The sequence below is a fragment of the Oncorhynchus masou genome, chromosome 33, assembly GCF_036934945.1.
Source record: "Oncorhynchus masou masou isolate Uvic2021 chromosome 33, UVic_Omas_1.1, whole genome shotgun sequence".
Classification (NCBI taxonomy): Eukaryota; Metazoa; Chordata; class Actinopteri; order Salmoniformes; family Salmonidae; genus Oncorhynchus; species Oncorhynchus masou.
In genome coordinates, this window is record NC_088244.1 from 17499600 (window position 1) to 17515270 (window position 15671).

General features: G+C 38.7%; 3 protein-coding genes across 3 annotated transcripts; 1 reads left to right on the forward strand and 2 right to left on the reverse strand.

Moving 5' to 3' along the window:
- The first annotated feature begins 6307 nt into the window (after positions 1-6307).
- LOC135527921 (ubiquinol-cytochrome c reductase complex assembly factor 5) lies at positions 6308-7590 on the forward strand. The gene is made up of 2 exons (XM_064956582.1): positions 6308-6648; positions 7257-7590. The coding sequence occupies exons 1-2, from the start codon at positions 6492-6494 to the stop codon at positions 7346-7348; spliced, it is 249 nt and encodes an 82-aa protein (XP_064812654.1). The 5' UTR covers positions 6308-6491; the 3' UTR covers positions 7349-7590.
- Positions 7591-7596: 6 nt separating this feature from the next.
- On the reverse strand, positions 7597-10251 carry ognb (osteoglycin, paralog b). Its single transcript, XM_064956581.1, has 6 exons — positions 10042-10251; positions 9574-9655; positions 9108-9272; positions 8767-8969; positions 8479-8571; positions 7597-8305 (listed from the first exon to the last, which is right to left on the reverse strand). Exons 1-6 carry the CDS (start codon positions 10138-10140, stop codon positions 8135-8137), a joined length of 813 nt encoding a protein of 270 aa, XP_064812653.1. The 5' UTR covers positions 10141-10251; the 3' UTR covers positions 7597-8134.
- A 3069-nt stretch (positions 10252-13320) lies between these two features.
- Positions 13321-14913, reverse strand: LOC135527922 (protein BTG1-like). The gene is made up of 2 exons (XM_064956583.1): positions 14380-14913; positions 13321-14232 (listed from the first exon to the last, which is right to left on the reverse strand). Exons 1-2 carry the CDS (start codon positions 14495-14497, stop codon positions 13886-13888), a joined length of 465 nt encoding a protein of 154 aa, XP_064812655.1. The 5' UTR covers positions 14498-14913; the 3' UTR covers positions 13321-13885.
- Positions 14914-15671: the final 758 nt, after the last annotated feature.

Consider the following 15671-nt stretch of genomic DNA (forward strand, 5'->3'; position numbering starts at 1 on the left):
ATGATGCTGCCACCACCATGTTTGACAGTGGGTATGGTGTGTTCAGGGTGATGAGCTGTGTTGCTTTTACGCCAAACATAACGTTTTGCATTGTTGCCAAAAAGTTCAATTTTGGTTTCATCTGACCAGAGCACCTTCTTCCACATGTTTGGTGTGTCTCCCAGGTGGCTTGTGGCAAACTTTAAATGACACTTTTTATGGATATCTTTAAGAAATGGCTTTCTTCTTGCCACTCTTCCATAAAGGCCAGATTTGTGCAATATACGACTGATTGTTGTCCTATGGACAGAGTCTCCCACCTCAGCTGTAGATCTCTGCAGTTCATCCAGAGTGATCATGGGCCTCTTGGCTGCATCTCTGATCAGTCTTCTCCTTGTATGAGCTGAAAGTTTAGAGGGATGGCCAGTGGTCTGATACTCCTTCCATTTCAATATTATCGCTTGCACAGTGCTCCTTGGGATGTTTAAAGCTTGGGAAATCTTTTTGTATCCAAATCCGGCTTTAAACTTCTTCACAACAGTATCTCGGACCTGCCTGGTGTGTCCCTTGTTCTTCATGATGCTCTCTGCGCTTTTAACGGACCTCTGAGACTATCACAGTGCAGGTGCATTTATAAGGAGACTTGATTACACACAGGTGGATTGTATTTATCATCATTAGTCATTTAGGTCAACATTGGATCATTCAGAGATCCTCACTGAACTTCTGGAGAGAGTTTGCTGCACTGAAAGTAAAGGGGCTGAATAATTTTGCACGTCCAATTTTTCAGTTTTTGATTTGTTAAATTTTTTTGAAATATCCAATAAATGTCGTTCCACTTCATGATTGTGTCCCACTTGTTGTTGATTCTTCACAAAAAAATACAGTTTTATATCTTTGTTTGAAGCCTGAAATGTGGCAATAGGTCGCAAAGTTCAAGGGGGCCGAATACTTTCGCAAGGCACTGTGTGTATATATATATATATATATATATAATCATATTAATAATTTGCAAAAATAAATAACCAGTTTTTGCTTTGTCATTATGGGGTATTGTGTGTAGATTGAGGGGGGAAATGATTTAATCCATTTTAGAATAAGGCTGTCGCGTAACAAAATGTGGAAATAGTCAAGGGGTCTGAATACTTTCCGAATGCACTGTATGTGTAACTGCATGAAAGGAAGTTCTTAAGTTACCTATAAAACCATTGCAGTAGAAAGTTGTAAGAGCTATGGAAACAATCGGAGTCTACAGATCCCTTGTGTGTATTTTAGATAGTTCAACCCAAAGTAAAGGGGTTTGAAAACATGAGGTGTCTGGTTTTATGTTTTAATTCCGCTTACTTCATAGAAGAACCTCCTTTTGATAGAAGATGTAATACCTTAAAATGTTACTATAATGTCAGAGTATTACGAGGAGGGAATGTGAAGGTAAATGTTTGTGCTTTTCTAATAACCAATTTGGCTGGGTTCATGCAAGTGACTGATTGATCGTGCTGGGAGGAATCCTCACTATCAGTATAGGCAATTTGGCAGTACGCCCAGAACATTGTTTTGAGAAGGGAAAGGGATATCTGTTTCAAGGTCTAAGCTAGGAGAGAAGAAGCCTCATGAGGTATTGGTCGGTCACATGTATGAACCAAAAGTTAATGATGAATTATGAATAATGTCATTCATGCAAATATAACTTGTTTACATTTACATTTAAGTCATTTAGCAGACGCTCTTATCCAGAGCGACTTACAAATTGGTGAATTCACCTTCTGACACTTGTCTGTGTAAGCAGTATATAAGGACTGCCCCAGCAGAGCTCCTGACTGACGTGTACTTGGTGCATTGAGTTTGTTGGAACCTCTCCAGCTTGCTGTTAATAATGATTCATTTAAGATTGACTGCAGGTGTCCCTGGTGGTAATTTCCACGACAGCAGCAATAACTAATAATGATTTACCTAGTGTCGTTCAAGAGCTGTCACTATAAGGATATATATTGTGACTGTTAACTTAGTTATCCCTTCGCGCGCCAATCCCGTTGACAGGATTGATTTAACACCCAGTGAAATAGCAGTGTGCCAAATTCAAAAACAGAAATACTCATAATAATAATTCATAAATAATACAAGTGTTAAACATGGGTTTAAAGATAATCTTCTTCTTAATCCAGCCACAGTGGCGAAAGCAAACCATGCTATTATCTGAGGACAGCACCCCAGCAAACATACACATGAAAATCATAATTCAACCCGCCAGGCACAACTCAAAAGTCAGATATAACATATAATGCATGCTTTACCTTTGAAGATCTTCTGTTGGCACTCCAATATGTCCATTAAACATCACAAATAGTCATTTTGTTCGATAAATTCTGTCGTTATATATCCAAAATGTCAATTTATTTGGCGCGTGTGATTCAAAAAAATACACCGGTTCCAACTCACGCAACATGACTACACATTATCTAATTAGTTACCTGCAAACTTGATCCAAACATTTCAAACAACTTTCCTAATCCAACTTTAGGTATTTTAAATGTAAATAATTGATACAATTTAAGACAGAATAAACTGTGTTAAATACCATAGGAAAACAAAGTGGAGGGAGCTTTCAGGTCATGTGCCTCAACCACAACAGTACACTTCACTCAAACCTCGTTCTGAAAAGGGCTACTTCTTCATTTCTCAAAGAAAAAACCTCAACCAATTTCTAAAGACTGTTGACGTCCCGTGGAAGCGATAGGAATGGAAAGCAACTGCCTAAGAATTCTAGATTCCCCATGAAAACCCATTGAAAAGTGAACTTAAAAAAATAATTCCTGGATGGTTAGTCCTCAGGGTTTCACCTGCCAAATAAGTTCTGTTATACTCACAGACATCATTCAAACAGGTTTAGAAACGTCAGTGTTTTCTATCCAAATCTACTAATAATATGCATATCCTAGCATCTGGGCCTGAGTAGCAGGTAGATAACTTTGGACACACTTTTCATCCAGATGTGAAAATAGTGCCCCCTAGCCTTAAGAAGTTTTAAAGGGGCAATCAGCAGTTGCTTCATCCATTTTTGGACATATAAATTCGTATCTACCCATTGATTCTTGAAGAACATAACTTGTTTTTTCAACTGTCTTAGCCCATCAAAAACCAATATATAAGCTTGTTTTACTCCAATGTTTGTAAACAAATCAACATGGTTGAAATTATAATTTTAATATCATAGATGGTCAGTCATTTTATGATGCCAAAATGCATCATACTGGCTGTATTTATGTATTTTGAAAGTTATATCTTAATGTTTATTGCTGACTTGCAAAATATATTGATACAGTATCAACAATGGTCTAGGCTAATGAAACGAATAGAAAAATATAGTTTTCGTGGAGTTTTCCTTTTAAGATACTTGGACGCTTCTGCTTATTGTCACTTGCTCAGCTGTGTAGGCATACTGTTGCAAGCTAAGTTAGGGTTAAGTTTAGGAGTTAGGTTAAAGGGTTAAGGGAGAGAGATTAGCTAAAAGAGTTAAGATTACGGGTTAGCGAACATGCTAAGTAGTAGCAACCTTTGGGTTGCTAGATGTTCTTGTTATACCCTGCCATGACGTTGGCCTGTTGGGGAGGTTTATGACCCCCATAAATACCTTTCCCCTTTTTCCTCTCTCTACTCTACCAATGTGACTATTGAAAATCCCTTTGTTAACATTGAGAGTCTGGTAATATCAAAAGGTGGGAAACTAAACCATATTTCGGTAATCCTACCAGTTGAAAATATGCATTGGTACTTAATGAATATGATAGGACAACATAAACTGTATTTTGTAAATCAGATTCACATGGAATTGTTGTGCAGTTTAAATATTTAAATATGAAACTCTTTGTGAAAAGACAATGTAATTTTAGCTTATAAAGGAGAGAGTTGGTTGTCATAGAGTAAACTGCTCAGTCAGAAGCCCCGTCCAAGTGAACAGATTTTGGTTGTAAACTATGAAACACGCCCTTCTTTCACCACTGTATAAACCCTTCGATGAAAATTCAACTTCCTGTTCCAAGGACGTGAGGACTTGTGGTCCCCGTGTTGAAAGGACAAAGACCACCTACAGAACTAAGCCAACCTCAGCAAGAACCTCACGAAATGTGAAGGTGACGATCGACATGCCGAAAGGACGAATTTCGACTAAACCAGCCAGAATATTGCACGAGCTTAAAAGTATGGCAACCTGGTTTGAACATTGAACTCTTATTCACTCCAGGAGTCATACCCACTCTGCCCTCTGAACGTGGGCTAGGAGAGGACGGACAGAGTATCCAGTCTACCACATGATGACGGTACTACCAAGTAGCCGTTCTATTCTTCAAAGGACAACCCGGTCTTCTATCTACGACCAACTGATGGAAGTGCAGCTCAGAGTAAATATTTATTGCGTTTTCTTTTTCCAACTGGGCAGTTATTTAGAATGCATGAAATACTGTATTTACGATAGCATAGCTGCCTACGGCTTGATAGAGACACAAAACCCTTTTTGTTCTTCAGTCTTCCTGCTCTTTCATTCAAACCCAACCCTCTTTCTTTGTGTAACCAGCCGTCATATATGTTCCGTCCGCTAGGGACGTTTTCCTTTATGACATCATTTGTAATCAATGTATGATCCATTCTGTGTAGATGTAATTCTGTGGGATTATTTAGGTATTTAGTAAATAAATAATTAAACCAAATTTTGTATTGCTGATTTAACTTGTTAGCCAGGGTTCGTGAAGATAACCAAGAATTTACAACTTTCAGATGAGACAAAATAAGGTGACGATTAAATATTGACTGCTATTGAGGTAAAAGATTACCAGGTCTTTAAGAGTTTATACGGAAGAGAACAGCTCTATAAACATTATTTCGTGGTGCCCTGACTTTCTAGTTAATTATTTATCTGATTAGCTTAATCAAGTAATATTAATTGCAGAGAAATGATTTTATAGAATAGCATGTCATATCACTTAATCCGGCATAGACAAAGACACGACAACCCCTACTCATCCACACCGACCAGCCACCCTGCTTTAGTGTTTTTTAAGTAACCATCTGTCATATGTAACCATATCAAACGTAAAATAGCATATTATTTTGAGTGTCCTATATTTACATTTACTATGTTACGTCTAGTCTACGAGACCAAGGTGTTAAGTTTCGCATGGTTGGCAGTTGTCACGTATGAGTTTTGACACTAGGAGGCTATATCAACCCTTTCACATTTTTTGCACATCCCTCTCTAAGGTGTTGAGGTTGGTGATTATAGATCTTCCTCTGGGAAATGAGGAAGGCAACCTTTCCATGTCAGCAAACCCCTAAAATACAGATTGGGGATCTGAGGAAGACAACCTGCTTGTGTCAGCATACCCCTGAGGTACAGATTGGGGATGTGAGGAAGATAACCTGTCTGTGCCAGTGTACCCCAGAGAGACAGAGGCTCATTATGCTTCAACAATATTCTGGGTTTATCAGAGGTTCTAAATATATTAATTTGACATATAACACATAGATAAGTAACAGGGTATTTTGAGAAGATGAAATATTCTGACATTTGGCTAAATACTGTTTTAGTAGTGCCATCTAATTAGAGACAATGAGCCAAGTCACCAGGTGTGCATGATTTGTTCCACATTTTAACCTGGATGCTTTAATAATATGAAGGTAGTGCAGAAGCTTGATATCAGCGCAGATGTATTGCCTTTGTATTGTACTACAAGCTGCTTTTTAACTTGTGCACTGACCTGTGTTTTCAGTGTTATTATAATTCATACATTTTTGAAAGCTTGCAAGGATTAATTGTTCTCAGACAAATACATTTGTTGGTCTGGTTGACAACTGCTTTAACCAAATATGCTCTTTGAGGTACACTGCACACAAAGGCCAGTAATTTGCATCCTCTGAGGGATGCACAGTCTCCATTGGCAAACCAACCCACCTGAACAGGTGGTATCAGATACGCTCAATAATTGCTGAAATAAAGAGGAAATTATACCCTGCCTGCACCTGGTGTCCCCCTGTGAACACCTTATAACATAAATACCTATTACACTCAGGAAGAAGGAAAACTATTTGAACATTTAAAAAACTATATATAGGATATTCATCCATAATTGTATTATGATGTGGTTATAATACATTGTAAGACTTGTCATAAGCATGTATAACCCCTCATCTCATACATCAAGCCATCTTGATGGTGGTTGATAATCTTTGGTAAGGGGAGTAGGAAGTTGGATATCTTGTTGGTAGTTGAATATCTTTGGTAAGAGCGTGACATCACGTGAACCAATGAAAACGCTTAAATATATGACGTCTGCAACGCCATCTTCTCTTATGCAGAGTCGTGATAAAGACAGTGGTAAAGGACAAAGTCGCCATGCATGATATGCAATAAAGTTAGTAACATAAGAGATCATTAACGGCATTTTACTTAGTCTGTATGCTACCTTGCTTGCTACTTAGGCAATTGAAAATACTGTGTTAAAACACGAGGAACAGAAGAGATAATGTTTCAGAGGAAGAGTCAAAATATCAAGTCCTTCCTGAGTCTTGTGCCAGGGAAACGTCGCTTTGGAGTGTACAGATTTCTGCCCGTCTTCTTCTGTATTGGAGGTGTGATGGAATGGGTCATGATCAACGTGAGGATTGGAAGGGAGACATTCTGTAAGTATTCAAACCTCTGGCTGATTTTATCTGCACTGTCAAACTAGCGCACACGATTGAAGCATCACTGTATGTGGATGTACGTACAGTAGAACTGCTGCTTTGCCAAGAGCCGACTTCTACTGTTGTAACATGGGGTGATGGTTAACGTTAGGACACCGGCCCTGTCCGTTTCTGTTTCAACCCACATCAGGCTGTTCACTACAGTGGTGTCAACAGTGGGATAGTCCTTGATATCTCAGGCCTTTTAATGGAGATACATTGTGTGTGGATGCATAGAAGGGAGTGTGCCTGTGGCCTCCCAATGTGAGTACTACCTCTGCCACAAGAGCCCAGGCTTGTATGGTGCTTGTCCTGAAACCAAAGGGTCACTAATTCAAACCCTGCTCCAGTTGTTCCTCTGAAATCGACACTGTAGTATAAATTGGATTCAGACAACTTGGGCTACTGCTGAGGTTACAGTCAATACAAGTCTGTTGGTCCTCTTCAAAAAGCTAAGATTGTGCAATTAAGTCAATGGTTGAGCTACTGTAAAGAGTTGAATATATTTTTAATTATAGAATCAGTTAACCATTCTTCTGTTTCATTCATCTCCATTTCTCCCTCAGATGATGTCTACAGAAGAAAGAAGTCAGAGAGGGAATACCAGCAGAAGATCGAGGATGGATTGATTGTACTTACTAAACCAGTAGCCAAGTGAATTACTGAACCAGTAGCCACTATAATGGAAGTAGAACACTTGAGATGTGATTGGGACACAAACACTGGTGTTTGCAATGCAATGGACTTGAGGCAAACATTTCTGGATGGTTCAAAAGACTGATATTTAATGAAAACATTTATGTACTCTTTGTGATACTGAGTTTGGATGAAACATTTTTCAGAGCCAAATGTGACAACGTGATATTTGTCAAATAAAGGTTACATTACTCAGTGGAGGCATCGCAGTGTCGTTTGAATCATTTTATATTGTTTTTATTCTGATAAATGAATATAAACATTTACGTCAAATTACATGTTATACCCATTTAAAATATAGGTAAACAGTTTCAAATGTTAGCAAATTGTAGTTACTTTATGTACATTTATTAGCCATTATTATTTAAAGTAGATGAATGCAACGGATGCAATTTCCAGATGTGTTATTGGAAATATTAAACATTGATAAAAAATGGTCAAAAGAGTATTGTGTATATACTTATGTTGTGTAAGAGAACTCCTGTCCTACTTAAGAGGACACCAATTTAACCAATCATGGCTGTTAAGATGACCTAAGAGACATTCAATTGTAACTTACAAAACAAACACATTTCTCATATTACATAGCGCTGCTCTATATATCGTAACATACCAGTACACACTTCTCATATTACATGCCACTGCTGCGCTATGGTCTATTGACTTGTGTATTACATTAGTTGGCCCTTTTCACAAGGGAACCCCTCACTGTAGTATTGTGGTCCTCACTAGACTGTATTCCACTGGTTCAGTGGTAAGGTCCAATGGGCAGGGCCCTGAGGCAAACAAAGCTGTTGGGATGCTTGGCCAGCACCAGAGGGTTGCCATCCAGTCTCACCTCCTCCATGTTGGCTCTGATGTACTGAGTGTTGTTGCCTTGGCAGAAGGTCTCATCCGATAGCGTGGTGATCTTATTGTTCTGCAGCGGGAGTAGATTAGAAGACAGATGTTGGTTGGTAAAAACTTTTTTGTTTAGTTTTTTACAATATGCATTTGCCTGCACCTGCATTTATACTCTAAAATGTGTTGTTAGGTGAAAGATACATATTTGTCTGAACATTATTGCTGTGTGAGCCAAAGTTGTAAACAGACATATAGGTGCACAATGTGGAGACTCTCTGGAAGTTGTGGGATTGCCTCCAGCTCGTTATTGCCAAGGTAGAGGTACGCCATCTTGGTGAGTTTCTGAGAAAAGAGATTTGATGTTTTGTTTACATACTACAGGGTATTTCAGGTAAGATTCATGTTTGGCATAGAAATTGTTGTTGAAATTCTATTAACATTCAATGCAACCATTACTCAGACTGTAAAATGTTACTGTATGTAAAAAAAATATATATAGTGTTTGCTCCAGAATCTTGGACTGACTTTCTGGCTTACCTTAAAAGCGGTTGACTTTATACCCTTGGTTTTAAGCTGGTTGTAATTGGCATTGAAGGATATGAGTTTGGCAGGTAACATGGGTAGTTTGGCCAGCTTGTTCTCTGAGAGATTCAGCTCTTCAAGGAGGGCAAGCTTTGAGAAAGCTCCGTCTTCTATCTCAGAGATGAGGTTCCCAGTCAGATCGATTCTTCTCAAAGTTGCTATAAAATGTTAGAGACCATAAACTTTAGAGATGTTCACTAAAAAAGTAGTTGGAGTGATAAGTGAATAACATCTTAATGTAAATGTTTATTTTATTTTTAAGTCCACGGTGTTACAAAGCTACTCTAATCACTAACCAATGTCTGCAAAGTCTTTGTTGGTGATTTTTGTGATTTTGTTGTAGCGTGCGTAGAGATAGGCAGTTTCCTTGGGCAGGGATGGAACTGCTGTCATCTCAGGGGAGACCTCCTCACAGTATACTGACCCAGTCAGACACACACACAGTAGGCACGTGGGCAGCTCTGAAATCCATAGCCATGTCCTTTAAATGCATTCTCCTTCAGCAATGACTTCCAAGTTTTCCTATCGATCAGCCAAGTAATCCCTCCCTGTATTCATCTCTCTTCATTCTTTATAGAAACCTAACATAAACGTGTGCCATAGTAGTCCACGGGCCTCTACATGTAACATTCCTGCTGTAATGTGTGGTTGTTTAATGCATTCACAAAGGGGAAAACAGCTCATTAGACCTAGCACATGACCTTAATAAATAAGTGATTGTGAATGCCTTTTCTCCAGTGTGTCTCGAGAGAATAAACTCACCACCCTCATCTTTCGGAGCTGCTGCTGGGCTTGTATCTGAGTCTCCAGTGGTGTCATAGTCTGGGATGGTCACAACCTCTTTCTGTGGAATTGTTTAGAAGAAATGTCTCCAGATCACCTCACAAGAGAAGACGTAAGCTGGCTATTTTATTTCACACCAACTGAGTTTTCCTAACGGTCTGATTATCTGCTAAGCAAGTATTTATAATCTCAGACACCAATGTATAATCTTCACAGACTATGTTGAGTCATCATTTAGGCAGGGATAGGGTTTGGCACCTGGTGTGTGGGACTTTTACAACTCTCATATGCAAACTTTAAGCTTTATAGTTGTATTATAGATTCTGCTAAGTTTTTAGAGGTATGGATCCTGCCTCAAAAACACATTCTCATAAACTCTAAACAAAATCAAATAATCATGAATTTGCCCAAAAACATTTACAAAAGATATGCACTTCCAAAAATTACCTTAGGTTTCCTTGCTTCCATGTATCCATTTCTTGCTGCAGAAGAGAGCATCAATGGTACCAGAATAATGGTGAAAAACAAAGTCCTCAGGTCTATCATTGTGTCTAACAGCTGGAATGGGAGCAGAACCGTACTGAGGACAGAGGGGTAGGGCTGTGAGTACTGGGCTGAGATCTGAGTGAGCAGGAGAATTTTCCATCCAGTTTTAAAGAAAAGCTGCTAGTGGAGTATTAAGTAAGACTAGGAAACAAACCTTAACCCAATATTTGCTGTCAAAGTAGCCTTCTCATCTCATCAGTTTTGACAGCTTTTGGAAATTGGCATGTTTTAGAAAATTGTGAAATCTGACAGTAGGCCTTGGATGCATGTCATTTCAGGATAAACCCCACCGGTTCATAACATTTGAAAATAAAACAAACTCTAATGGTTTTAAGCCAAACATATCTTAATTTATTTTTCTTGTAACAAACCTTGACGTTATGGTTTCTCTATCAACAATGGACTCGTGTTGGGCAGGACCATGGTTGTGTTCAGTAGGCACGAAAATGGGAAAAATGTATGTTCTTATTGGACATTCATTCCTCCTGTTTAGTGCCCACTGAACACAACCCAGTTGATTGAGGCGTCTGTATGTTACAGAGTGTAAGGCTGCCATTGTAAGCTCAGTTGTATTCATTACGCCAATTATTATGGATGTTTATGGACTAGAAAGTGTTATAAAGTGATGAAAAGATTAACATGTATATCAAGAGTGTAAAATGCAAGTAAAACCCATTTGTTTGCCTTATTATTGTTTTTATGCAACTTGTCAGAGACCCTTGCATCCCTATACATTCAATCATTATGTTGGAAAGGTTCACTTTTAAATAAAAAGAAGACCTTTGTCCCTTTAGGATGGACTGGCAAACCCCTGTGCTGTGTATGTTGGAAAAAAAGTTGGAAAAAGTTCATGGAAAAAGGCTGGCTTTTAAAAACAAGAACTATTTATCTGGAAAATACTGACTGGTGTGGACAGAGTGCAGAGAGAGAGAGAACTTAAACGTAAAGAGCAGTGGGATATGATTACTGGAATTTTGGACAGAACTCTTTTGCATGAAGTGATTATAAAATCTAATGCCAAAGCAAGCAATGAAGAAAGGAATGTATTCTTCTTACTAACACCTCCCTTTCTGACTTAAAACTCCAACAAAAATGTTTCCCCTGGTCTCTCGTGGTTTTATTTGGAAATGTTTTGTGTAGAAGCGTTTGTTACAAGTCAGCATCTACTGTCTGCCCCTCCTATAATTTTTCAGAGTGCAGGTGTCCATCCAGTTGCTCAAACTTGGTTCATGTGAGAAAAACAGTTTTACTTGAGAGCTTGTCCAACTATGGGAGCAGCCAATATTAAGACAAATGCATACCTAAAAGTATGTGTAAGGCTTGTTTAAACTGTTGCGCTCAAACTAGGCTGTACACATAAACAATTGAATCTCTCTTTTGCTTCTATACAAATTAAAAACATTCCTCATCCTAAGTACCTTGAGTTTTCCTACATTTCGCACCATTTTCCATGAAAAGATATACACGGTTCTCCTCTGGCTGTTCTCATGTTTTTCCATGCCTCATTTTTCCTATTGGCAGGGTTTATGTGAGATATTTAAAATAATTTTAATGCAATAACAATATGGTGTAATTTCCATTATTATTAGCATTATTATATTCATCATGCTCTCAGTGCACTTTTGCAAAGCAATCTCACTTATATTCAAAGGTGATGGGATGAGAATTTTGGCTATATTTTTATAAAGTAGGTGTGGTCCTAGAAGTGAATTCCCAGAGTGAGACATATCATGTTAATATGTGATACAGTAGATACAAACATGCTTCTATAGTTTTTGTGTAAGATGTGACTGACCATTTTCCCCCCATTCCCCATTTATTTGCTATTCAGAATCTTTGACTCCATGAGCATGTGGATATAATTTGATTACTTAAACAGAGGTGTACTTTCACTGAAGTCTGCTTTAGACATAAAAAGAGGTTTAATGGGAGTCTTTGTAGAATCTGCTGCACAGGACAAGTCGTACCGAGACACTGTGTTGCCCTTTTATGACTGCCTGTCTTATTGAAAAAAGGTAAGTATGTGGAAATGGTTCATTGCTGTAACAGATCAAATTAATGATAAACGAGTTACTTTGGCAAGAGCAGAGATTCAAGCCTTTTGGGTCCATATCATCTCACTTCAGGGACAACAAACCAGCCAAAACAAATGATTTTTTTCATTTTATATTATGCTTATTACCGATCAATGATTTGTTTTAGACAAAAGCATATTGTTTCACTCCCATTGAGAGCAGTCGATGGAAATAACTGTAGATGGAAATACCAAACCAAAAGAAAGGACAAAGTCATCTCTGATGCCATGCAACAGCAAATATGTTCCCCTGAAAAGTATTCTACAATTGCTAGCAGCTGTTTATCATACATCTGCTTTGTCGATGAGAATCTGAAGCTTCAGTTTACTTCCCAAGCTTCTTTCCTTGAGTGTGTGCTGGTTTTCTTCCTGACCAATTACTGTCCGTCTTAGTCAATTCTTTTTGCTCTTTACAGACTAGAAATGCAATTTCTCAACCTCATTGCAGGTGTAGGGTTACACCGGCCATTGTGCTCCTCCTGTGCTCATTTCCCTGTCACCATTTCACTCTTCACTATCATTACAAAATCTGTGTTATTCATAAATCAACTGAGTGCCTTTGTGCGATACTGACCCCCTAAGTTGGAGTGGTCAAACATGCTTATGTCACTGCTCCTTTGCCTTTCGTGAAGGGATGGAAGATCAGAACCTCTAATACAATCTGATAATACGTGGGGTCAGTATGTTCAGTCAGCTGCAGCTCAGGCTCCCAGTGACCTAAATATCCCACCATCTAACAACTTATCTTCAACCTGACCAACACCTGGGGTGTATTCATTGCTTCTTTCAAAAGAAACGGTTTACTATCCAAACGACTGCAAATGGAATGAAACAAGGAGGGACCTACCAGAATTTATCCAATAGAAACTTGTTTTGTAGCAAACGGTTTGTTGCAAAACATTTAGCAACAATTGGCGTAATGAATACACCTGAGCTTACAATGGCAGCCTTACCCTCTGTAACATACAGACGCCTCAATCAACTGGGTTGTGTTCAGTGGGCACGAAACAGGAGGAATGAATGTCCAATAAGAACATGCATTTTCATGCCTACTGAACACAACCATGATCCTGCCCAACACGAGTCCATTGTTGATAGAGGAACAGTTGCTTTTGAGGAATTTATTACAAATACAACTCATTGTAATATAAATCTATACAATTTTTGCTTCAGGACAGTACTTCAGTTACAGATCATGGAACTAATGGAAAACAATTTAGCATTTTCACGAGTCACAACAAACAGGGTGCGGCAGTAATACTAAAATCTTTAAAGGGATACATTGGGGTTTTGGCCATGAAACCCTTTATCTACTTCCCCAGAGTAAGATTATCTCATGGGTACCATTTATGTCTCTGCATGCAGTATGAAGGAAGTTGCTAATGACTGGAAGTCTATGGTATCTGCTAGCATGCTAACAGATACCCATAAACTTCCAGTCATTGTGCGAACACTAGTTACCATTGGCTTACAAAACTAGCTTTAACTTCCTTCATACCTGACACAGATATATAAAAATGGTATCCACGAGTTAATCTGACACTAGGGAAGTAGAAAAAGGGCCTTATTGGCAAAATCCCTAAGAATCCCTTGTAATGTCTTAATTACATCAAAATGTAGAGCAGAACTGATACAGTAGTGCACAGAGAAAGCTCTGAACATAAAAAAATATTAGCTTGATACGATCATCATGAACGAATTGGAGGGGCTTGGCCTTCCAAATCTCATTTCTTCCTTGCAGCTGACCATGTCTGTTGTGTTGGCATTAGTTGGCACTGGTGGAGTGGACTCATAGAGGATGCAGATGGAACCATCCTCTCCTATCCGATAGGACACCTCGTACGGATCGACCCACATCGTCAGTTCACTGGGCAGGAGTGAGAAGAGTTGTTCTCGAGTGAGTCCAATGGTGCAAGCTGCTTGGCCAATCAAGGGGTCCATTTTGTGGTTGATCCTGAGACATCTGTACCCCGAGCCTTTGCATGGAGCCTGGGGGAACCAGTGGTGTTGGTAGTGCTCTGTAAGAGGGCAATGAGAGCAAAGCATTAGACCCAGCTCAGAGGTAATTAAGCTAGTTTGCTTAATAGTAACTAACTAGTAGTCTATAGGCTCTGAAATGTCAACAACACAACAATGGCTTTTACATAGCTAGCTACATGCTCTACCTGCTAAAGCTTCCTCCAAGGAATGGGTGAACTCTTTCAATAGGTCTTCCGACAAGTATCCAGTTGCTCTCAGCAATCTGGCAACAAAGCTGGCCGCTGTTGAGACTTCAGTTTTCATTTTCGAAGCAGATGCTATTTATCTCATCAGCCAGACGTTGAATAGCAACGAGCCCAAGTTGGCTCTATATCCGAAATGTCAAGCTAAATGTAGACTTTCCTCCGTTGAAACAAAGGCTACACAACAAGGTCCAGAGACAACCAGTTGTCGTTTGTCTTTCTTTTGTCCAGTTGTAAAAGCTAGCTAACGTCAGTTGCAAAACGGAAGCCACAATAATTCACTGAGACAATGTAGGGTTAGGAGCTACAATTTGGCACCTACCAAACGTCCGATAATTTGATTGGATCTAGTAAAAATAAAGAAATAACTTTAGATATAAAACATTTTCAGATAATTAATTTAATGTTCATAGAATATGATAACTTCACCCCTTCGCTGCGAAACATTAGTTTTGCGTCACAAAGCCATATCTACCAATCAGACCAAACGTTGTTTAAATGACGTCACAAAGCTTCTTTCTCTATGGTGACGCAGCACCTCAATCGAAGAACTCAATTACAGCGCCACCTGTGAGTTTAAAAAATATACTACATCAAATACCACCTTTTACAACTCAGGCCAAAAGCTCTTTCTTGCAGCACTTTACTATTTCTAAACTAAAGCAAGGCATACACCTAATATTGCACACCCTTTTCAGACTACTGAACTGACCCAGCCAAGCTTTACTATGCCAACCTGATTACACATTCATAGAGAGAGAGAGAGCTCTGTTATCTATTTATTTTCACTTGCTTTGGGAATGTAAACATATGTTTCCCATGCCATCCCGAGTGAGTCTGATCACACCTCTTCAAACTGTCCTGCAGATGAGGATAGTCCACAGATCCACAAAGACTTCAAAAACAAATCCATTTTTGATAAACTCCCATATCTACTGGGTGAAATTCCACAGTGTGCCATCACAGCAGCAAGATGTGTGACCTGTTGTCACAAGAAAAGGGCAGCCAGTGAAGAACAAACACCACTGTAAATACAACCCATATTTATGCTTATTTATTTTCCCTTGTGTACTTTAACCATTTGTACATAGTTACACTGTATATATATAATTTGACATTTGTAATGTCTTTATTGTTTTGAAACTTCTGTATGTGTAATGTTAACTGTTAATTTTTATTGTTTATTTTACTTTTGCATATTATCTACCTCACTTGCTTTGGCAATGTTAACACAT

Excerpts from the sequence above, each read along its gene's own strand:
- LOC135527921 (XM_064956582.1), top strand. The coding sequence starts at position 6,492 with ATGTTTCAGAGGAAGAGTCAAAATATCAAGTCCTTCCTGAGTCTTGTG. Across the intron at positions 6,649-7,256 it reads GATTGGAAGGGAGACATTCT|ATGATGTCTACAGAAGAAAG; the intron begins GTAAGTATTCAA and ends TTTCTCCCTCAG.
- ognb (XM_064956581.1), bottom strand. The coding sequence starts at position 10,140 with ATGATAGACCTGAGGACTTTGTTTTTCACCATTATTCTGGTACCATTG. Across the intron at positions 8,970-9,107 it reads CAAAGACTTTGCAGACATTG|CAACTTTGAGAAGAATCGAT; the intron begins GTTAGTGATTAG and ends AACATTTTATAG. Across the intron at positions 8,306-8,478 it reads TCCACATTGTGCACCTATAT|AACAATAAGATCACCACGCT; the intron begins GTCTGTTTACAA and ends CTCCCGCTGCAG.
- LOC135527922 (XM_064956583.1), bottom strand. The coding sequence starts at position 14,497 with ATGAAAACTGAAGTCTCAACAGCGGCCAGCTTTGTTGCCAGATTGCTG. Across the intron at positions 14,233-14,379 it reads CTTGGAGGAAGCTTTAGCAG|AGCACTACCAACACCACTGG; the intron begins GTAGAGCATGTA and ends GCCCTCTTACAG.